Source organism: Pelmatolapia mariae, linkage group LG1, assembly GCF_036321145.2.
Source record: "Pelmatolapia mariae isolate MD_Pm_ZW linkage group LG1, Pm_UMD_F_2, whole genome shotgun sequence".
Classification (NCBI taxonomy): domain Eukaryota; kingdom Metazoa; phylum Chordata; class Actinopteri; order Cichliformes; family Cichlidae; genus Pelmatolapia; species Pelmatolapia mariae.
The window spans coordinates 14,783,900-14,807,615 of NC_086227.1; the positions used below are offsets into that span (position 1 = coordinate 14,783,900).

General features: G+C 40.7%; 2 protein-coding genes across 2 annotated transcripts; both read left to right on the forward strand.

The window, feature by feature from the left end:
* The first annotated feature begins 1,193 nt into the window (after positions 1 to 1,193).
* ildr1a (immunoglobulin-like domain containing receptor 1a) lies at positions 1,194 to 6,437 on the forward strand. Its single transcript, XM_063488078.1, has 9 exons — positions 1,194 to 1,239; positions 1,856 to 2,026; positions 2,906 to 3,055; positions 3,425 to 3,544; positions 3,696 to 3,842; positions 4,180 to 4,302; positions 4,417 to 4,598; positions 5,634 to 6,254; positions 6,399 to 6,437. The coding sequence occupies exons 1-9, from the start codon at positions 1,194 to 1,196 to the stop codon at positions 6,435 to 6,437; spliced, it is 1,599 nt and encodes a 532-aa protein (XP_063344148.1).
* A 3,537-nt stretch (positions 6,438 to 9,974) lies between these two features.
* tmem39a (transmembrane protein 39A) lies at positions 9,975 to 23,662 on the forward strand. The gene is made up of 9 exons (XM_063473457.1): positions 9,975 to 10,238; positions 14,735 to 14,948; positions 15,718 to 15,940; positions 16,175 to 16,258; positions 16,387 to 16,541; positions 17,214 to 17,571; positions 17,674 to 17,861; positions 17,960 to 18,080; positions 20,592 to 23,662. The coding sequence occupies exons 2-9, from the start codon at positions 14,836 to 14,838 to the stop codon at positions 20,829 to 20,831; spliced, it is 1,482 nt and encodes a 493-aa protein (XP_063329527.1). The 5' UTR covers positions 9,975 to 10,238; positions 14,735 to 14,835; the 3' UTR covers positions 20,832 to 23,662.
* The last annotated feature ends 54 nt before the right edge of the window (positions 23,663 to 23,716 follow it).

Below are 23,716 nucleotides of genomic sequence, written 5' to 3' on the forward strand. Positions count from 1 at the left end.
TGGTATGATGCGGTGAAGGCATTTCAAGTGAAGCTGTCACAAATGCACCAGTGCAACCTGTCTCACTTTCCCTGTTGCCAAGTAATGTTGAACCAAGTCAGCGGACTTTGCTGAACTGCACCTGTGCAGATTCAGATGGAGCTGCAGTGTAATGATACACTCAAGGGAAAGTACGACACTGAATGGGCCGCACAGTTTATTAGTTCCATTCCTGAAGCAATGCCCAGCTCCGTCTACGTGCGGCTGGAACCTTGTATATGTTTTCATTTATTTTTTCTGGGGTTTTTGGCTGCATGTTCATATTTCTAACTTGCATAATTTTGACAGGATATATTTTTATGAAGAGCAAAATATTTAAAGTTAAAGTTGTTGTTTTTTTAAATTTATTTAATCTGGAATAATATTCCTGTCTGTTTTTATTCATATTTATGTTTAAAAAACATTGTTTTAGTGTGTTCAATAAATGTTGATATTGTTTGGCCCGCGACCTTAAGTGTGCCTTGAGTTTTGGCCCCCTGTGCAATTGAGTTTGACACCCCTGACCTAGAAAACATTTTAATATAAGAACACCATCTTTGGGCTTTCTTTTTCATAAACTGGGATGCTTTGCTCTCGGCGAAGATACTACAACTTAGATTTCCCCTCTTCAGAACAATATTCCTCCATTTGGAATTCAAATGCTAGACTTTGACTTCTTTCTTTCAAATAAATGATTCCAGGGAATCCAATTTTAGCAACCAGACTTTAGACCTCTTCAAGGGCTCGGGGATTAGACTTTTCTTCGTGTCACAGTGTCATACAAACAAAATACTCCTACAGCCAGAGAAAATCAGATAAGACCAGTGAGATGTTACAGGTAGTATCTGTTTATGCGCTTGCAAATGATCGTGGCATTTTCCTGCTTTACACCTGCCTGCGTCACAGGAAAGCTCACCTGTTTCGGGGTGGAGCCACAGATGAGCTCAGTCTCAGGGATCAGCTACAAACATTGGCTACTCTTCAGTGGCACTCGTAGGCGGAAACAATGAGCAGTTTTCGTTAGGCCAAAGTGAAGATAGAAACTCGTGTTTTGTAGAGTTTTTTGTGGTTATTTTTTTTTTTTTTTTTATCTTGGGAGTGTTGCCTCTCTGTTTGTATTTGGAGCCGAAGGTTTGGGGGGGTTTTTTGGGGTTTTTTTGTAGCCTTCGGTAATCATGCAGAGACTTCCTGTCGCAGTCGTACTGCTGTCGCTTCTGAAAGGTAATTTTTAATTTTTTACATGTTAGCTTCATGTTTGTGTAAAAACAAGTGGACTAAACCAGTTTATCAATTAAATGTAAAAAAAAAAAAACACTTACAAAAATGAACATAAGTTTAAGTATCGGTCACATGACACAGGTGTTTATATGAAGCAATCAAACATGACCGTCTTGTTTCATAGTTGGTTAAGCAAATTATGTGTTACTCGTCTTTATAACCGATTAAAACATTTGTCTATCGGAGATTATTAATATTTGGGTCACTTTAGAGATACTTGGGACCCTGACCATTGATTCACTCTTTAAAGTTAAACCAACGATTTTCTTTATTTCCACTCTGGAAAGAGTCACTGCGCTATGCCCACACTTAGATGAACTCATCGGGTTTCATTCCACCTTTTCTGTGTTTGTTTGGTAGTTTCACAGTAGGCCACTTCCTGTGTCTTTGTCTGTGCCACCTGTTTTTCTGGTTCTGCTACTTTGACATTAACTCCTTGGCTCACAGTAGCTCTCACTCATTGTTTTCTTCCTGGACTTTTGCTGATAAATAATGTAACCTAATGGATCATTGTATAGTACTATATATGGTTAACGCTCTGTCTGTTGTCTTTCTGCAGTGTCAGTATGCGTTCAGGTGAACGTTCCCTACACGCAGTACAGCACGCTTATGTTTGCCAAAGTGGTCCTCCGCTGCGACTACTCCACCTCTGCGGACCTCCAAAACGTTATTCTCACATGGACTTTCAAGTCCTTCTGCATGGACCCTGTACTGCAGTATTACTCCACAGGTACAAAAGCAACTCTCACCTGAGGTGTAGTTGTTTAATGTCACAGAGAGGGTGCTGCATTTGCATTGTAACACAAATATCTCTCCCCGAACTATGCTGTTGACATGAAATGGAGCAGGCAACTAAAGCGTGGTTATTTTTCAATAAATTCCAAAATGTGGTCAGCCTAAAACTGCCTCCATGCCAATTATGAACAGCGGAGAAGAGTAGGGGGGGAAGTGAATAAAGAAAAAAAGTGCATAAAATACTGTTTTCAGCTTCAAGTTAGAGAGTGGGGAAAAAGAAGACAGCCATAATGAATGCTCTCCAGACCTATACAGTAGTTTGCTGTTTTGTTTTAATATTAAAAAAAACCCCTTTTATATAGAAGTACCAAAAAAACTGCCCATATTGGTGACAGAGATGGAAATCCTACATGTAGATTTAAATTCATATACATTTCTTTGGATTTCTACCCTCTGTGTTCATTTGAGCTAATTCTTGTTTTTTCCAATCAGTTCTTTATTTTTTTTAAATTTTTTTTACTCTCACCTCAGTTGGCGTGGTGCTTCCTACTGCACACATTTCTCATCACAATAAAAATTTGCTGCACTGGAGTGTGTGCTTGTGCTATAGTTTAAAGTAATAACATAAAAGCTGGTAAAGCAGATCTGTGAGATGCACTGACATTAATGGTCGACTAACCAACATTGCTCTTCCCAAAGCTGCAACGCGTCTTCTGCCCAAAACAAGAATAATAATTTCATCTATGATCATTTGTGGGTTGTGCCTGATGATCTTGTCTTTTGTAAACCACCAGTTTTATCCCAAACAGCCAGTAACATGTTGTGGCCAGTTGTCAGTCTTTGCATTATTAAGCTTTTACATCTGGTTTTGCAGCATACCAGGCTCAACTACAGTTAGGGCAAGATCCATCAAACGATTGTCCAGACCGTGAACGGACAATACGCACTGTGCTCCAAAAGACAGGAAGCAATCAGCCTATACTGGGAGCAGAGTACCAGCAACGAAAGATTACCATCCAGAACCGTGAGTTCACCCCAAGATGAGCCTAAATGTGATTTTTTTTTTTTTTTTTTTTTTTTTTTTTGAGCTGAAGCACCTCATCTGTGGTCTTGCAGTATAAATCTTTAAAATAGTTGCTTGATAGAATGTGAATTGGTAGTTTTGATAAAACAACTGTGAGAACTTTTTTTTTTTGTTCTTCCTTCATTTTCATTATGTGATAATTTTTGCAGAAATAAAAGATTAATTGTATGTTATCCTGATGGCCTTTTAATTTGTTAGAATGGAAGTGAATTGACTGAATGCTGTCCAGTTCTTTGAGCTTCTGAAAACAGGGCACAACAGAGGAAGTTGAATTCAACTTAATCATGTATGTTTGCATTGTCTGGACAGAGGCAGACTTGGTGATCAATGAGGTGATGTGGTGGGACAACGGGGTGTACGTCTGCAATGTTAATGCTCCTGGAGACACCAGTGGGATCTCTTACAAAGAAGTCAAACTCATTGTCTACAGTAAGAAAGAGAATATGATTGTATACGATTAAACACACATACTGTAATCGCGTGCACTGCAGCTTCTGTTAATGTCATTAGTGCTGTAATATAGTCTGCTTCTTAAGACACAGAACACAGAGCGTCTCCCTTTTTCTTCGTCTTCCTACAGACTGGTTAACTGTGTTGCTCATCGTCATCGGTGCCCTCCTTCTCATCCTGCTCTTATGCATCTGCTGCTGCCAGTGCTGCCCTCAGATATGCTGCTGCTATGTCCGCTGTCCCTGCTGCCCACAGAGGTGCTGCTGTCCTGAGAAAGGTAGCTTTCATTTAAGGGTGCTTTAACAACAGCAGTCATGGAATAAGGCAGCTTGGGAGTTGAGGAGGAAAAAAAACCAGCAGATCCCATGAAGGAAGAATATTTCATTGCCTGTATATCTATTGAATGTTTGATTGCTGTTTCCATTGCTCCACTCAGTTTGGTCATTAACAGATCCTTTCTGCGGGCCTTCATTTGTGTTTGAAAGTACCTAATGCTAATAGCCTTAGTGAAATCAAACATGTGACCTTATCATGCTGCAAATAAAAAGCCCATATACTTTGAGATAACCTCACTGAATCTGCACATACTAGAAATTGTTGTTCTCACGTTTTAGCTGTGATGCAGCATCGTATGGTGAAGCAGGCTCAGAAGGCCATGAATCCTTGGTTAGGAGGACAACCAATATATGCACCACTGAGCCACGCCTCCACCCAGATGAACCCAATGCTCTACGCTGGTACATGCACACATTAATCCTCACATATTAAAGTGACAGACTTAAATAGGTTTTAATTGGCTGTTTCCTGACTTTTCTAAATACTTTTTTTTTCTTTTCTTTTTTTGTCTTCAGGGTCTGTTGCAGGGAGCAGCATCCCTTTAAAGACTATGCCTCTCCCTCCTCCTCAGTCTTCAGCTTACAGCATGCCCCCTCCCAGTGTCCAAGGTAACCGCACACCAGCCAATAACAATCACATGCTCGACTACCTGGAGAACCAAGTGAGGGGGTTGGACATGACCAGTCCTCTTCTACAGGTATGTTCTCACGACTTTTAATGTAAACAAAAACACATTCAAATCTATTCTTTATTTTGTGAACATCTGAAAATTCTCTGCTACCAGTTTCAATTTCTAAAGCCTACACATGGTGATCATCTAATGCAGGGATGGGCAATTAATTTTCCCCAAGTGGCACTAATAAGCTGTTGAGGAAGGAGAATTGATATTGAAATAACTGTATTGCTTATTGTTACATTCCTCCACAGCAGTCCCGGTTACTCATGTGGCCCCTTGGGTGGGAGGGGGGGGAATTAATTCCCCAACCCTGAGATAGTGGACCTCTACTTAAAATATGCTTGAGGCAAAGGTCCTATTTGTTGGTTTACAGGCAACAATCTGTGAATTGTAATGGCTCCTATGCTTCATGGCCTACTACGTCATGGGCGTTACACTTGTTTGAATACTTTTGCTTTCTGTATCGTTTTTTGAGCTAACACAAGTCAGTTGCGACTACTTTTTATGACTTATGTCTGACTGATGTCATCAGAGAATTAAAGTGTGACCGTTTCAGACGGGCTCATCAAACCCACAGTGAAGAGAGAGCTTTTTGCTTAGTTTTAAACACATCTTTCACTTTTTATGTCAAGAATGCATATAGTTAGAGACATCCAGACTTGACACAACACGTTAATCACAGCAGTGTGTTAGAAAATTAAATATTACACTTTAGAAGGTCACAACTGACTTGGTGTCCTCAACCTTGTAATTTTAGTTTCCACAGGAAAAAAAAATTCTTAAAATGGTGGAACATTTTCTGCTTTTCTAAACCTGAAATTCCCTGTAGTGGTTCACTTCATTTCTGAGGCTTATCATATTGACTTATTGATGATAAGTCCCTGATTTTTTTTTTTTTTTTTTTTTAATTTAAATGATGCAATTACCATAACGGTGTATATACCGTTCTTCTTCCTGTTTGACCTTTGAGCAACCTGTGCACAGTTTTAGTTTTTTCTTTTTTTTAAGTTTTAGTTATATTTATTTCTTCTTATCTCTCTCTTCTTTCAGTCCCAGCCACCCCCCCCACCTCACGCCCAGCACTATGCACCTCCTGCCCAGCATTATGCGCCTCCTTCCCAGCACATGCCCGTCAATGTCCCATTTTCACCAGGCCCCCCCAGCATGATCTCTGCCCTCAACGATGGCCCAGCAGAGCGTCGTGTCATTACACTTCCACCAATAAGGGAGTCGCAGTTAGGCAGAGTTCCACCTCCTGCGCCCAAGACCCGGCCACCGAGTTCCAGCGAGAGCAGCCGCAGTGGCTACACTCGTCGCGACGAGCAAGGGGTAGCGGGCAGACGTTACCCGTCACCTACCAGATCTAGAGGTATTCCCCGAAGCTACAGCGAGGAGTCACTGGATGGGCGGGGTCGCAGCCGGGCACGAGAAGGCATGGACCGCCCTCGATCCCGTTCCAGAGATGACTTGTTTGACAGCAGGTCCAGAGGGAATTACTCTCCCCCAGCAGCACGACACTCGAGGGGAGGGTCCTGGAGCTCAGATGAGGGAAGCAGCAGAAGAGGGGCGGTGGGAGGTGCAAGGAGAGGAGGTGGAGGCTGGTCCGATAAACCTCCCAGTTACACAGAGTACGAGCCAGGACAGAAACCAGGAGCACGAAGAAATGATTATTACTCTGTAAGGAATACTTTGCTTTAGTTTGCAAACTTGCATGTATACCAATGTACTTGTATCACACATTTCTCAAACATGCAGTCACTATTATAAATAAAACCTCTGTTTGCTAGTGCAGTATATCTAAAGTTAGTATGTCTCTCTCAGGACAAGGCGTCTCGCAGTGGCAACAGCATCGTCATCTGAGCCCTCCATCTGCGAAACACACTGACTTCTGTTTCAGAGAGCAAGCCAACTCATTAGCCTGTTGTCTGGCTCTGGGTAAACCCTTTATAGGCCCATATATATATTTTATTTTATTTCTTTTTTTTAAATCTGTGAAATGACTAACTCTTTGTACATCTGATGAAGGACATAAACTCTGAGATTGAAAAATCCAGATATTCGTCATGCTTTCCCCTCTTACAGGTGGATAGAGGTCAAATGGCTCATGAGAGAAGGGAAACCTTTTAAATTAAATAAAACCAAATGATGATTGTAACTCTGAAGAAATTGTGGTAATACTCCCCTCGGCTGGTTTGTTAGTCTAAAGAAATTATTCAGAAGGAAATTTGGACTAAAAGCTTGTTGCGTTTTTTTTGTGCTGAAGCTCTATTTATTTGGTAGTTAATTCTTATAAGGGATAAAGTCATGAAACAAACGTTACAAGGTGCAAAAGAAAAGTCTCTCAGGGTGAGTAAACATTTTTGTTTTTGTTACATTATCATTTATAGTCTAAACCACATCAATATGATTACATTTTATGCTTTTGTTAAATCACAAAATATTGCTTTCACATCTCCATAATGTCTTTAGTGTCTTTTGTATTTGCTATATTTTAAAAGAAAATGCATACATTACTTGGCTATGGTTAGAAAATGCATGTGTACATAACTTGTATCTAGGAGATACTAGGAGTAAATTAGTCATACAGTCAATGGAGTGACGGACCTTTTTGATTCATTCACTGTTATTACAAGCTATTTTTCCTCTTTTGAAAAAACAAAAAACAAAAAACTGTACAGTCACTTTGTCATAGTACTTCAATAAATCTTTGACCTCTGGGGTACAACGTACCTGTGAGTTGCTCTTCTTCCTGTTTGACCTTTGAGCAACTTGGTAGTCGCACATGTTGTGTCGGTAAGGGCTTCAAATCTTTGCGATGTCCCACATGTAGAGAGAAATCATCAAAGCAGGTTGTCATATTTTATCACACTGCCACTGTTTTCTTGACAGTCATAGTTTTTAATATTCTGAACTATTTGCATGACTAAATATAGCCTAAAATGCAAAAACAATATCAAAGTATGTATCCAAAACCTATAAATTATCAGACATCAACTATACACCCCAAACCCCAAAACGATTCACAGTAGAACTGTAAAATAAAGCCGAAATATGATGCAAATTAAAGCTGATGGCAGGACGGTTTATGTAAAGGTCAAGGTGTTGCAGGAGAATTATTGTTTTGGGGTGTTTATTTTTGTTTTGTTTTTGTTTGGGGGTTTTTCACATGCTGGCAAAGCAAGTCAGTTGTTTTTTGCGCTTTAATGTAGATTTTTTTTATTGTCTTAATGTCATTTTCAGCTGGGTTTTTTCTTTTTGTTATATGGTGCTTTTATTTTTTTATTTTTTAAAATAAAATTGTTTTCTGTAAAGTCATTGTACAAACCTACTTCCCAAAAATTGGGAACCTGTGTAAAATGTAAATAAAAATGAGATTGTAAAAATTTGGAAATCTCAAAAGTTTTATTTTATTCAAAACAGAACACAGAAAATGTGAAATGTTTAAACTAGGACACTTCACCATTTCATGGAAAACATGAGCTCATTCTCAATTTGATGGCAGCAGTTCATCTCAGAAGTCCTGGGACAGGGGCAACAAAAAACTGAAAGTAACTCGCACTAAAAAGACACAACTGGAAGAACAGCTAATTAGGTTATTTGGCAAAAAGGACAGTAGCAAAGTTAAATGTAAAATAATATGTATTTTTCTCAGATTTAAAGGTGCATGAGGTTTTTTTGTTTTGTTTTGTTTTTTTTCCTGTTTCCTGTTTACACTGTCTTTGTTGAAAGTGCACATGATGGAGCTGAACTGAGAAACCAGACACTAATTATACCTGCTTCTGTTAATGAGGCAAACACAAACAGCACTTCTGAATGCGCTATCATTATCACTGTTTCAGCAGCATGCCCTAATGCAGCCACACAGTGGTTTCTCAAATACTGTTTATCACTTAATGCTCTTGTTGTACACTTACCAGCCAATTTACCAGTTACATCTGGCTAGTAATGGGTTTAATCCCCTTGTGACTTCAGAGCTGACTTAATTCTTCATAGCATATATTCAGAAAGGAGCTGGAAACATTCCTCTGAGATTTTGCTCCATACTGACATGACATCATCACACAGTTGCTGCAGATTTGTTAGCTGCTCATCTAAGATGAGACTTTTGTTCTACCCCCTCCAACAGGTACTCTACTGGATTGGGATCTTTTGACTGTGAAGTAGTACAGATAACTCGTTTTCATGTTCAGTAAACTAATTTCAGATGATTTGAACTTTGTGACATGACATGTTGTCCTGCTGCAAACAGCCATTAGAAGATGGGCACTGTGGGGTCATAAAAGAACGAACATGGTCACAAACAATACTCAGGCAAGCTGTAGTATTTAAACAATGCTGAGTCCAAGGGGTCCAAAGTGTGCCAAGAAAATATCCTACACCACTAGACCATTATTAGCCTGAAGCACTGATGCAAGGCAGGATGGATTTATGTTTCATGTTGTTTATGCTAAATTCTCCTAACATTTAGTTGTCTCTGCAGAAATTCAAAACAAAACAAAAACCTCAGACCAGGCAACAATTTTACAATCTTCTCTTGTCCAGTTTTGGTGAGCCTTAGTGAACTGTAGCCTCAATTACTTGTTCTTAGCTGACAGGGGTGGTACCAGGTGTGATCTTCTACTGCTGTGTACAGAAGACCACACCTGGTGATGCAGAGATGCTCTTCTGCATACCTTGGTTGGAACAACTGGCTCTTTCAACCATTGTTGCCTCCTCAAAGCAGTCTGGCCATTCTCCTCTGACATCAACAAGGCATTTTCACCCAGAGAACTGCTGGTCACTGGATATTTTCTCTTTTTTGAAACCACTCTCTGTAAACCCTTGAGATGTTTGTGTGGGCAAATCCCAGTAGATAAGCAGTTTCTGAAATACTGCGCTAAAGAAATTGCACACACATAATTATGCAAAAAACATTAAAAAGTAATGTGGTGCCGGCAAAAAGACGTCTTGTTCAAAGTCACTTAAATTACTTTTATTATGTTGAAAATGAATTACATTCTTAGAAAAATAGGATATTTAATCTCGATTTTTTTCTTTCTTTTTCTATTTTGAAATTTTATCTTCAATCGCAATTCCATAATTTATTATTATTATTATTATTTATGTATTTTACCATTGTGGGGCATTAGGAGAGACTGTGGGCGTAGGGGCAAAGCTGAATAGTTTGTCAGTACAAACAACAGTATGGGCAGTAAAATCATGTGCATGCAAAATGTTCTGATAGTACAGTACATGAGTGAAGTGCAGCATTGAGATGATCACTAAGAATAAAAGATGAAAAAACGATGCACTGACTCCAGATCAGCTTTTTTTGTATAGTTTTTTTTTAATCAAACTGCGACTGTGCAGCTTGCTTTAGTCGCGCGCTGATGACGACACGCGCAGAGGCGGTGCGGGTTTGCCACGTCGGTCTCTGTGCAACGCATTTACACTGTTGCTCTTCCAGCCCAGGGCTAACTTTTTGAGACGTTTAGTGCTCCCACCCTGAGAAAAAGCGACCCCCCCAGCGTCGCCCTCGCCGCTGTAGCCCGTCGCCACAGCAGCTCAGTCCAAGGAATTGAAGCTGAAAGGCGGAGAAATGCTCGGTACTGCCCGGACTCGCCGCACAACTGACTGATGCATCCTCGTCCAGCTCAGCCGCCCGCATGTTGTCGATGTTTTGTGAGTAACGACGGCTTTTACACAGCTTTCAAACTGTCCACGTTTGCCACCGAGCTAAAAGCTATTGCGTGTGTCCGTTTTTAGCGCTCTTTTTAAAGTGCGCTCCCAAGTTTCCGCAGTCTTAAAAAAATGACAACGCTGCCTGATGTCATGATTCAGACGAGCAGCTTTCAGTGCACGTCTTAGCAAGTCTAACACCCCCCCTTAATCCCCCCCCCCAGAAGAACAAAAAACAAAAAAAAAAACAAAACACCGTCTCACAAAATGTTCTGCAGAGTGCAACAAAAGCATTTCACAATTATAAGGAGTCGCGCGTAAAGTAAGAAACACGTTGCACTTCCACAAAATTGCTAAACACCATCCTGCAATCCCTTCGTTGTAGTTCATTTCTGTAAGCCTCGGTTCCCGTTTTCACTTTTGGCTTCTTTTTTTTCGAGTTGTCATCTTGCGTCCCTGCACTCTGTTTGAGTCGCGTGTGCGTGAGTTAACGTCGGTTTCCTGTTTGTACAGTCAGCTCCAGTGCTCGATATTGATGCCTCACAGTGGCCCGTGTTTTTATCTTCTCCATCATGTTTCACAAGCTCCATCAGCATAAAGGAAATGTTGGTATACATAGAGGCTGCTGCTTATCTGGCTCTGGTTTATGTTTCGTTTAGAAGTCTATCACTGGTTGATGAGAAAAAACGGGACTAAGTTCTTGGTGTGTGTGTGTTTTAAGTCACTGGGCAATCATAAGAATCTATATAATGAGAGTGACAAGCATTTGAGTTGTAGCTACACTTCCTGGGGGGAAGTTGTTTGTATGTTCTGTTGTTTGCAGCCCTGCAACAAGCAAACAAGAAAATAATGGGAAAAAAGTCTCAAGTGTCCCTTTTTATTGTAGGTTATCATTATTTTAGTTTTTAGTATGCGTTTCATGTTTTACAGTATATCTATAATGGTGAGTGAAAAGGCTCACACATATACCCAGCCTGTTTTCTACTCATAAATGCCACCATACCTTTGACAGAAGAAGGAAAAACAAAACACTGAAACCCTCAGAATCATATGTATGCTCTCACTGGCTGTTTCATTAGGAACACCTGTTCAACTCCTTGTCAACAGAAATATCTAATCACTCAGATATTTAATCAAAAAAATCTAAGCAGTCAGTCACAGGGTGGTAACTCTGTGCATTTAGTTGTGTAGATATGATCGAGACGACCTGCTGAAGTTCAAACCATCAGAATGAGGAACAAAGGTGATGATGAAAGTAGCATGGTTGTGCCAGACAGGTTGGTCTGAGCAATGGAGAAACTGCTAATGTACTGGGATTTTCCCTCATAACCATCTCTATGGTTTACAGAAAATGGTCAGAAGAATAGAAACTTTCTATTGAGTGGCAGTTTTCTTGTGAAAGATGCCAAGAGTGGAGAATGGCCAAACTGCTTTGAGCTGATAGGAAGGCAACAGTAACTTAAAACAACAGCTTGCTCCAACCAAGATGTGCAGAAGAGCATCTCTGAACACCTCCAACCTTGAAGCAGATGGGCTATGGTGGCAGAATACCACACTAGGTGCTGCTTCTGTCAGCTAAAAACAGGAAACTGATGTGTAATGGTGTGTAGGGTATTTGCTTGTCGTACTTCTGGCCTTTTAGAACCAGCTGAGTATTGTTGCTGAACTTGTGTATGCCTTTATGATCACAGTTTAGCCATCTTCTGATCGCATTGAGTTCACTGTGCACAAATGATCTCCACAGTCTCCAAATCTCAGTCTAGTTGAGCATCTTTGGAACGTAGTAGAAAGGAAGATTTGCATTATGGATGTTCAGCAGACAAATCTGCAGCAGCTATGTGATGCTGTCATGTCAGTATGGATCAAAATCTGAATAAGGTCTCCAGCACCTTGTTCAATCTGTGTTATGTCAGTTGTGAAGGCAAAGGAGTGTCCAACCCAGTGCTAGTAAGGTGTACCTAATAAAGTGACTAGTAATCACGAGATAAAACAGCAGCAAATTCTTAAAAATCTGGAACTGACTACAAATTATTTAAATTATTGAGCTGTTAAAAGTGTCTTACATTGAATTCCCCTTTTCTTTTATATAATAATGATTTTATTGCACTTTACTACATATAAATTGCACTGTTGGTTGGTGTGAACGTCTCCATTAAGAATAGGTGAGTCTGAAAAGTATTTGTAACACAGGACACATTTGCACAGATTTTATGCATCCGGTCTGTAAAAACCTGTCATCGTTTCAACTCTAAACTCCCATAGTTTGATATTTTCAGACGTCCGACTGGACTAAATTAACTTTATTCAACGGGCTGCTGTCCAAAAACTTGTACATGTGTCATGTGTCACATATCACTGTCAAGAGTTGCTGTTAGAATCGTTTAGTTCGACCTCCAGCTCAGATAAAGACATAATGTCCAATTAACACAATCAGTGTTAAAACCATGAAATAAAATGATCAGATTTTTAAAAATTGTCTCATTGCATCAGTTTTTTTTTTGAGCAAGCACAGAAAGGCTAGAATAATTAATTTACAATGAAAATAAAGCACATTTGAAAAATCGAAGTTATTGTGTTTACCTGACCAGTAAGCTCAGCAATACACTGATTTAAAAACAACAACAACAAACCCTCACTTATACTTGTTAATCATCCAGTCACCTAATTGCTAGTTAAACAGAAGAGTATTCAAATATTTATTTAATATTTATAAAAATGAACCAGTTACAACTTTTTGTATGTGACCTGTTTTAAATGTGCCATAAACTGAATATCTGTAAGGTTACCACTCTTTGGTTGACATGACTTCAGAGATCTTGGATATTTGTGGAAAACAATCGTGAAATTGTTTTTAAAACACACACACACACTCGCGCGCACACGCACTTTAAAAAAAACAAAACAAAACAAAAAAACCAGGCAAACAAAACAAAAAGTGACTCTTGCGTGCTCCCACTTCAGATTTTAATCCTTTAAATACGGAACAGTTTAAACTTTAAACTTAAAATAAGCTGTGTATCTGTGGACTTCTATTTTATAAATGTGTGCTGCAGAGGATCAGCTAGCTGCCCTATTACCACAGCTCATTGGGCACCTTGATAGAAAAAGCTCAGGTGTAATCAGTAACAGTCTGTGAATTAGGCCAGGCATGAGTAAGCATGGGGACATTTGTTTGTGTTCTCTAAAGGAGCAGAGAGCAGGTTTTGTCTGGCAGGTTGTCATTTTCTGTATATATCAGTCTCACTAAACACGTTTGCACACACCCTCAGAGGTGTGTTAGCATTTGAATTCTTTGGCATGAAGACACTTAAAAATCCCTCTGTAAACGCCTCTGGGCATTTGTTTCCCAAAATCAGCGGAAGCATGCCCTACTGCTTGCGTTCAGGTTTTCTTGTCTGTGCAGTCGGAGAGCAATGACGGGTCTTTTTGCCTTGCTTAACAGGGAGTTTGACAGGAGAGTGTAGCCTCTGGAAAGATAAAGGGGATCTCTGTGTCTATTTCTATAGCCGCTTTTACATAGACTGGAGATGAAATGGGCAGCATCTCAAAATTCGAATCGAGAAGTCATCTAAAGTTTTTTTTTTTTTTTTTTTCCCCCACATCCTACACAAAGCATGTAAGTAGAACGTGCAGGAGGACACTTGCTGTGGATTCACAGGACTTTTACCTGCTCTGTCCTCACATGGATGATCAGTGGGACCTCACACAGACTTTGCACTAGTTAAACTCCCTTTGAAGGCTTATCCAGCTGAGTAAGACATTTACATTTTCACTACTAGGTAGTGCCGACAAGAGTTGCAGACTGCAGAGCATGTGTGCTGTGTGCTGTGCAGATGACTCTGTATGTGTGTATACTAGTATATTAGGCAAACCAAGGTTAAAGCAATTCAGCAGCCCTACTATAAGTCTTAACCTCTGTTTTACTTTTTTTTTTATCATTCAATAAAGTGCTGAACCATTGTGAGCTCATTTGAGTGGCTGTAGTTTGTGGTGGAACTTTCACTGTGTTATAATCGAAAGTGTGTCAGATAATTTGTCTGTTCCATTTCTGTCATTTAAATAAGGTTGTGAGTTAAAAGAGCAGCTAGAAACTATCCTGATAACATTCCAAACAAATTCCGCTTATTGTAGATAAGATGGCTCAGAGGACCTATAAGTGTTTTATATGTGAATGAAGACAACCTTGTTTATTATCCCTCTTAGGCTTTAACAGGTTTTTTCAAGTATAGTTCAAATATGATTGACATTACATAGTAATGTGCTAGTTGTATCAAACACAGCAGCTTTGACAAGCTTGTAAACTCTTGTTGAAGTTGCCTTTCATTCTGAAAACAGTTACATACAATTAAAACGATTTAACAAAAAAAAATGACAAGCTCCGTTCTCGCCAAGTAGAGGGCATGGGTTTGTGTCAGTTCAGTTTGAATGGTGTGCTGTGGGTTTTTCATAATCTGTCTTGTCTTATGAAACGTTGTCTTCTCTTTTGGTTTGCTTCACAGTGGCCTGGCAGTACATGGTGGCTCACTGAGGAGGAAGGGGGAAGTCCCAGTGGCTTTTGGTTGGTGGGCTCTGCCCTTAGTTGCCACAGTAATAGGCGACCATGCCAGGAGGTCGCAGGGGTCCCAGCAGACAGCAGCTAAGTCGCTCCGCTCTGCCATCCCTGCAGACTCTGGTCGGAGGAAACGTCGGGAATGGTACAGGCCTCAGGAACAGGTATGCACACAGAGAGCCTCTCAGTGCTGTCAAGATGCAGTAATAAAGAGGTTTTGATTCATTAATGTATTTAAAGCAAGAATGGACTGATTGAGAAATTCTGAGCCAATTCACAATATAGAACTTCTTTTTTCTTGTATTATGTCTGAAAGTCAGAAATCTTGATGATACATGAATCATGTATCATATCAAGATTTCTGAATCATTTTCATCTAAATGAGACATTTATTATGAATCGTCACACTGTCTTTTAACCTGTGATGCACATAAACATCGGCCACTGACAGCTTCTTTTCAAGGCCACTGAAGAATAATTTTGAAAGTCAAATTTAGATTCAGAAATTCACTGCAACTGTTATTTTTGTACGTTTGCTATTATTGCGCTTTGAGCAAAGCATTTGTTGTAATGTAGACAAACCAATGATCAACTTAAAGGATCTTGGATTGTTGCCCCCCGACTAGCTGGTGATCACAAGGTGGTTACAAGGAATGAGTTCACCTGGCTGCAGCCAAAAAAAGCAACCACTTGTTGCCAGGGTGTTGTAGACTAGTCTCCACATCCCACTTTGTTTGCATACACACCTTGCAGTAGGTGTCACATTTTTAATCACACACCCAGATGTGTTTGAGTATTTATATTTCTCTCTCTCTCTCTCTCTCTCTCTCTCTCTCTCTCTCTCTCTCTCTCTCTCTCTCTCTCTCTCTCTCTCTCTCTCTCTCCCTCCCTCTCCCTGTGTTGCGTGCTTTCTTTTTCTCTTTTTCCCTCCAGGAGCAGTAACACGCTGGGTCTATCTGCTCCACCCATCTCAGCCCTCATTACTCCGGAGCCGGTCCGTCACTCGAGGATCCCCGAGCTGCCATTGGACAGCAGCCTGCTGTTTGAGTTCCTGCTTTTTCTCTATTTGCTGGTGGCCTTGTTTGTCCAGTACATAAACATCTACAGGACAGTGTGGTGGTACCCATACAGCCACCCTGCTGCCTCTACCTCGCTCGTAAGAACACTTAACACACTCTTTCCCACCAGTTCCCTCAGTAGTCCTAAAAAATAGGTCATCATTTCAGTTTTCTGTTATTACAGTTTTAAAACTGAAAGTAAAACTGCATCAATATGTTGCTGTCTTTCCCCAACTCATAACATACCACTTTCTTATTAAGAGGTTTAATCTAATAAGCAACAATTTCTCTGTGGAGAAAAAAACCCCTAGCTTTTTATCTTCCCACAACAGAACTTTCATTTAATGGACTACCACCTGGCTATCTTCATCACAGTAATGCTGGCCAGGAGGCTCGTTTGGACAATTGTTTCTGAGGTAAACGCAGATTCTATCTCTGTAAGCAGTCAGCAAGCACACTGTAGGGACCTGATCCCTCATGATGTCAGTGTGGCTGCCATGCTCTCTCTCATAACGGCGTGTTGTTCTGCTTCTGTCTCGCCCAGGTGTCTCAGTGCAGCGGGGGGTCTCTGCTGCGCTACGTGCTTCTAATTGCAGCTCGACTCAGCCTGCTGACCCTGTGCGGCTGGGTGCTGTGCTGGACGCTGGTCAACCTCTACAAGGAAAACTCTGTTCTTAACCTCCTCTTCCTGGGATATCCGTGAGTGTTTGGTCCACTTCACTCTCTAAAGGCCAGTCTACCACTGAATAATTTGTCTCAAAGCAAAGTATTTCTAAGTGTTTTGAATTATCTGGAGTGAAGCAGTCAAAGTCTGCTATCAGAGGCGCAGTGCATGCAAATTGTAAAAAATGGGGATAATTTTTATATTTGGAATAGGGGTCAGTTGCTTTAAAAGAAATAACAGAAACTGGGCTGTGCAGCTCCTGAATGAAGTATTGTAAAAAATGTGCACAGGTTGTGTGGTGATCTGATAAGCGCTTTATCTGAAGTGCTTCCCACAAATGGTTTGCCACAACTGTCAAATGAACATCTGTCAGCAGGACTTAAATTGTCTTTTTTTTTCCTGCTTGCTGTGGCATTAAATTCTAAAAGACATTTTTCTGATGGGACTGTGTAAAAGTAAAAACCTTGCTCGCATAGATGGTTTATGGCTGCAGCAGTGGAAAAAAATCCTGAACTTAAAAGCATTGGAAAAGGAATAATTTAGCTACTACACATTTTCTAGCCATTAACCAGATCTTTTTTTTAAAGGAAATGGTTCAGATAGCTGTAAGTTTATGTAGACATTGTATTTACCATCTCAATTTTCATTCCATCCTCATCTGTAGGTAAAAAATGCTTTTGTGTCGTTTATTTGTTTTTCATCCCCAGATTCGGTGTTTATGTCCCACTCTGCTGTTTCCATCAAGAGGGAGGGAAAAGCCAGGCGGCACCAGCCGACTGCGATTACACAGCTGACCACCAGCAGACCGACCTAACAGAAACCCCCTTCTTCCGACCACGCGACTTCCTCTTCCTGTTACGAGAGAACCTCAGAGAGCAGTTTTCCAGCCCCCCACACATGCCCACACACACCTGCCCGCCACCCACACACTCTCACACACCAGAGCTGATTCGAGCAGAGGTGGAGGAGCTGAAGAGCGACTTCAACCGGCGAATCAAGGAAGTGCTTTTCAACTCGCTCTTCAGCGCTTACTACGTAGCCTTTCTGCCCCTCTGCTTTGTTGAGGTGGGTGTTTCACTTGCGTCTCTTTCTCTGTCATAAATTCCCGGCCTTTCGTGTTGCGTAGGGTTGCTTCTGGTTTCTTACTCGTTCTTCTTACTCCTACAGAGCACCCAGTACTATGACATGCGCTGGTCATGTGAGCATCTCATCATGGTGTGGATCAATGCATTCGTGATGCTGATGAGCCAGCTGCTGCCCCCCAGTTACTGCGACCTGCTTCATCGCTCATCGGCTCACCTCGGCCGCTGGCAGAAGCTGGAGCACGGCTCATACAGTAACGCACCTCAACACATGTGAGTGGCCCAGTGTGCGCACACTCTGGTGAACTTAGACAAGTTTAAAAATGTCTATTTAATAGGTTATGTATAACTGTGGTGTTAATGTTTTGCAGGTGGTCAGAAAGCACGATTTGGCCTCAGGGGGTGTTAGTACGACATAGTCGAAGTCTGTATAAGGCGGTCGGTCCCTATAATGTGGCTCTACCCTCTGATGTTTCCCATGCAAGATTTTATGTGAGTACCTGTGAATTTCCCATATTAACTACACTGATGTTCACCATTTTTCAGATTATCTGTAGTTTTGGTCCTTATTCCCTTCTGGTCTCTAATAAAATGTTTTTTAAATGTGTTCAGAAATGAGGAAAAAACAAACAAAAAACATCAGCTCTGGTGGAACTGCCTTCCTTATTATGTAGTCACTGCTCTGTGCTGTTCAGCAGTGTCCCTCTTGCAGCAGTATTTGATTACTTGCAAGCATTACAAGAGTGCTAGCTTATCGCCACTGAAGGCAGGTTTAGGTACAGACACACTTCGAAATGCCACCCAAGCCTATTCATGATTCCTGGGAAACCTCCTCCCTCCTACTGAGGCGTGTTTACGTTTGATTATGAAAATTCAGTTGCAGAGTGTCACCAAGAGGTGGCGCTTTCCTCACAAAAACTTTGACCTGTTGTTGATTTCTTGTACAAAACTTCATGTTATAGATCAAAGAGAAGATCTGAAATTGGTTCAACTCTAATTTTTCAGTTATTGTTTGCTTGGTGATTATTTTTTGCAGACTTCTGTTTGATCTGTGACTATGATCAACATTCAGCAGGTTAGTCTAGTATTAACTTAGTCAATGTCTTTTAGGAGAAACATAACTGATATGTATAACGTTTTCAGCTCCAGTGAATTCAAGCACTTTATTTACATGTTGCCAAGGTAAATTACTGTATTGGAGCTATTTTCTGTGTATTTGTGTGAGCATGAACTGACCTTAATTCTGATCAGCTGATTGGGCTTTGTGTTTTTGTGTGGGCAGTGAATGATGTGTTTGGATATAAGAGAAAGGACTGAGCACAGTACTCATAAACTAAGCACAACCTCATGCTGCCTTTATTGAAACGGGACATTAGAGCTTTACCAATTAAAATGAGATTTTCCTACTTGTTTCTGCCAAGTGGATGAAGTTAGATTTGTGTTTGTTTTTGCTGTTGAAACCAACAATTTCTCCTGAGGAGATGCCGTGTTCTCACAATTGTCCTGAATTTAAGAGCGATATTCTAGAAACTGTTTGTTTAAAACAGTAGACCTGAATAAATTATAATGACTAACTCTTTTAGTCAATCCATCAGGTAGAAATGACTTGTGCCATATTTTAAGTTGCACAAAACAAACAAACAATAGAGACGGTATTACATGTATTTTTATTTTTGGGGGTTTTAACAGACTTTTGCACTTAGTTGGAAAAAAAAAAGATCATTAACACAAAATACTGGATTCAAGGACAAAACAGGACGGGAAAACCAGAAAGCAGCAATCTCTCCTCTTTAAAGTCGTCCCACTGTTCCAGAAAATACAAATCACTGCTTTGGAGAAAATTATAAGATAGTATATAAGAGGCCCGTATAACGTGTTGGGATCATGGTATGAATGTTTGGGATGGGTTTTGAAAATGAAGCTGTTTGAATGGTTCGGACAGAAGGGTCCACAGTAACACTAATGATGGTTTGGGCTCTTACCTGCCAGCAAAAACAAGATTTGACATCACTGCTGCATCCATCATGTAGCTCTTCACTAAGTCTGCATCCCAGATGTTTAGAACAGAGCTCCACGTGGCCCATTTCTAAACACAAACTACTGCAACAAGTGAATAAAGCGAGTAAAGTACGAGTTTCCTCAGAGGCTAATGCACTGTGTTCAGACTGCCGGTACAGAAGCGCTGATGTCTGGCACTTCTCACTCAGTGATAGAGTTGAGCTAGCATCTTTACTTTTCACTGACTCTGAAGCCAAGCTTCAACAAACATCAGCCTGTGGTGAAGCACTGCGGCAAAATTTGTGTGGCAACTCAACCACAGTTTAGTTGACCATTATAATGCAACTTTTTGTGCTTCCAGAGTGAACATGGCAAAAGTTAGCAGGTTGCCACAGACTGCCTTTAAACAGATATTGGAGAAGAAAAACATGCAGTAAGATGTGATCTTTAATGGGATTCCCTGAAACAGTTGGATTCACACAGTGGTGAAGTGATTAGGAAGCTGCTCAGCGGCTGGTTGCACCCAACATTTCTGAGTATTTATTTACCACTGCCCCCTCTGAGTGCGCTGGCTGTCTCCCACAGTCCACAGCAGGTTAAGTTGTCTGCTACCCTAACCTGCTAAGTGTCCGTACATGTGTACTCTATTCAGTCTCTTTTTTTTTTTCTTTTTTTTGCTTTCCCACCCCACAAAGCTATAGCCAATCCTGGACACTTTGACAGAAACCCACACTCTCTCACATTCACATGAGCAGCCAGTTTAAATTTAACAGTTAACCTTCCTGTCTTTGGAGTGTGGGAGGAAACCTGTGCAGGCACGGTGTTAACAGGGGAACTCCAACCAGAAAGGCCCCAGCCCATCTGCAGGTTTCCAGAACTTTCTTGCTGTGAGGCAACAGCGCTAACCACTGCACATATTGAATTTTTTATTTATTTATTTATTTTTTTTAATCTGTGACACACTGTCATTTTTTCCCCCGTTCTTTGTGTCTGTTTGGCTTCCAGTTCCTGTTCCACAAGCCGCTGCGGATCTTGAACCTGCTGATCTGGATCGAGTCCAGCGTGGTTTTGTACCAGTTATACTCTCTGCTGCGCTCTGAGCGCTGGAACCACACATTGTCTCTGGGCCTTATTCTCTTCTGCAACTACTATGTCCTCTTTAAACTACTCCGAGACCGCATCGTGCTGGGCAAAGCCTATTCCTACCCTCTGTCCTCCAACAGTTTGGGGCTCAAGTCGCAGTAAAGACTACACGGCGAGACCTCTCCTACAAACTCTGGACGCGGAGGCGAGACGGATGGAGGCCTGATGGAAGTGGAAGGCGCTTGGAGATTAAGGGACAGACTGTGAACTCATAATTGTGTTTTGATACGGTTCAATTTTTAATGCAGTGTTTATATATAGACCTATTTAAAAGAATATTTTTATTTTGTATACTATTTCGAGTTACACCGGGCATTACCATGCTCATGTCATTAGCATGTTGTGTTATGTTGTTGCTAGGCGACAGGGAAGTCAGGGAATGCCAGGAAGTGACTTTTCACCAAAGATATTTTAAGTGCAGGCGGCCAAAGACTTTGCCTTTGACAGTCGGTTAAAACAGGCGTTTGATTCAGAGCAGAGGGAGGTTTCATGCTTGGGTCCTGATTGTCCTTTATTCTGCTTCAGTCTTAAATCTGGAACCAGTCGTTTTTTGGGGCATCAGCATGATTTCTTTATTTCAGTATTGATGCACCTCTTCGTCTCTAAAAGGAATAATTTGGGATTTTTGGGAAATGTGCTTATTGTATTTGGATCAAAGTTAGACACTCAATCTGTTAACATTAGCAAATGCAAGAAAAATGGCTAGTCTGACAAATTATTACCGTACCTTTTCATACCTAGGAGTCAAATCCTGCTGTTCCGCTACAAGTCTCTCCCATCACAAAGATGCACATAAGGTTTGAATGAGTTATGCACAAAGTGTCTGAAATTTCTGAAGTAGTAGACTGCTTGTGTTTTGTCCTCCCCCCTTTCGTTTTTATTTACTTGGTGATTGGCCATTTTTCATGATTTGGATTAAATGTCCCTTTGCAAAGTTAGCTCTCTAAAGAAAAGCAACACTTAAAGGTTCCCAGTGCGTTTAAATTTAAATACCAAGGGCTCCTGTACAGGCGTCCGTGTTAGATATATCACTGTTTCCACTGCTGCTGCCTCTGTAGTGACCCTAAAGGACATCTTTTTTGTTTATATCTCTGAGACGGCTTTAACATAATGGCAGAATCTGATTCCCTGTGAGTGAAACTTTAAAAAAAAATTTATTTATTTATTTAATTGAAACAAAAGCCAAAGGGTAAAAATAAATCTGTCCAGTCAGTACATGTGAAACATGTTCATATTAATGAGCTTTAGGGGGTCGTTGTAGGTAATTTTAGGGATTTTGGTTTGTGCAGGATTGGCTGGACTGGCTGTTCCACTGTATACGTACTTAAACCTACGTTAAACATTCAGCTGAAGCTACGATCGAGGCAAGAGTGTGATATGAATCTTATTATCTAAATGTAAAAGGATGAGAACATTTCCTAAGAGTAAGTATTCCTTTAAGCAAAGTCTCAGTCTGTTATTTTTTACTCAAAGTCCAATAAACTTCATGCAAACTGACTCGAGAGCAGTCTGGAAGAAAAACACAGTTGGTACTCCAATCCGCGGCCTCTGCAGACAATGCCGTGTTCTTCTCATTCAGCTTCTAACCATGTTTTCACAGTTAGTATCTGCTTGCTTTGTATCACTGGCTAACTGGAGGGTGGAGTAACAGCACCAGTCTCGAAACAACCTCACAAGTGTCAGACAGAAAATCTTTTGTCTGGCATCAGTCCAAGTACAGTACTTAAAGTGAGAAAGGCTGCTGCTGTGAGAGGGTGATGCCTGAGCATACTTTCACACACTGAAATCTGGCTACAATACACCATGTTACTTAATGTTCATCCAGTCACTTGAATGTTTCAAGTATGATGGGATATAGGACTGTATCACATCAGGTCTGTGTCTGTTGTGGACTGGATGCTTATCACAAAACAAATGTGGCTTACGATGTATTCTGTTGGAACATCCTTCATCCTCACCCTTGACCCACTGCAAATAAGTCACTGTCACCATGCTCTCATTTAGGTTTGAATGCAGAGGGTGTTTAATAGTGACACTTCAGTGGGGAGTGAATGCGTAATAACAGGGTGTGGAAAGACAGCCACCTCATTCTCGTATTCTCAGTTACCGGAATGTGTTACAAACACGTTGCCTTGCATTGTTGTTGCCTTTCTGTGTAGCTACACTTTGCGATCATCACCTTACCCGTCAGTAGTTTTGCCTTTATGTTCCTCCACCTCTCCATCACCAGCGTCAGTCTGCAGCCAGTGTGTAACTTCAGGCAGTATTAAGCTTTAGTTTGACAAAGTGGATTTTTTTTTCACATTGCTACCATCTGCTTTCAGGTTGAGTGTTAAATAGTTGAGGAAACTACCTTTGAGATGAACCAGTGTACATGTGGAGCACACAGGTTTGACAGATCCTCTAATTGACATGCCATACATGTTCTAGTTTGTCTGCAAACGTCTCCCCTTTCTTTGGTGCTTATACTTTGTGGTCACTTTACACTTGAATGTAGCAAAGTCTTGCAGCTGAATTGTGCTGTTGATGTGAATCGGTATGTTTTTTGTTTTTTTTCTTTCTCCGTGCTGTTGCCTTCAGTTGAGCGCCATTGCTGAAATGAGTTTTGAATGGCTCTCATCTTTTAATTTGCCCAGGGTAATTCTGAAATGACACAATTTAACTCTGTAACTCCTGCTTCTGTGGAGAGTCTGCTTTGAATAAAAGCTGAAGAATTGAGATATGAATAGATCCTCAATTTATTACTGCTCTATCCTCTCAATTTTAGTCAACTTGTTGCTCATTTACTTCAAATGCTTTTAAAAAAACATGACATATCCATGTTTCCACATTCAGAGTCCTGGTTAAACCCGTTGAGTATGTCAGTGCTGGAGAAGTCAAAGGAGCTGGTCCTCATATTTCGGCTTTTTACAGTGTTCAGGTTCCCCACAGCATTTCTGATTTTTTTTTTTTTTTTTTTTTTTTTTTTTTTTTTTTGAAATTGGAAA

Coding starts and splice junctions, on each gene's coding strand:
- ildr1a (XM_063488078.1), top strand. CDS start 1,194: ATGCAGAGACTTCCTGTCGCAGTCGTACTGCTGTCGCTTCTGAAAG. Junction 3,843..4,179: donor GTGCTGCTGTCCTGAGAAAG/GTAGCTTTCATT, acceptor CTCACGTTTTAG/CTGTGATGCAGCATCGTATG. Junction 4,599..5,633: donor TGACCAGTCCTCTTCTACAG/GTATGTTCTCAC, acceptor TTTCAGTCCCAG/CCACCCCCCCCACCTCACGC.
- tmem39a (XM_063473457.1), top strand. CDS start 14,836: ATGCCAGGAGGTCGCAGGGGTCCCAGCAGACAGCAGCTAAGTCGCTCC. Junction 17,862..17,959: donor AGTAACGCACCTCAACACAT/GTGAGTGGCCCA, acceptor AATGTTTTGCAG/GTGGTCAGAAAGCACGATTT. Junction 18,081..20,591: donor TTTCCCATGCAAGATTTTAT/GTGAGTACCTGT, acceptor TTTGGCTTCCAG/TTCCTGTTCCACAAGCCGCT.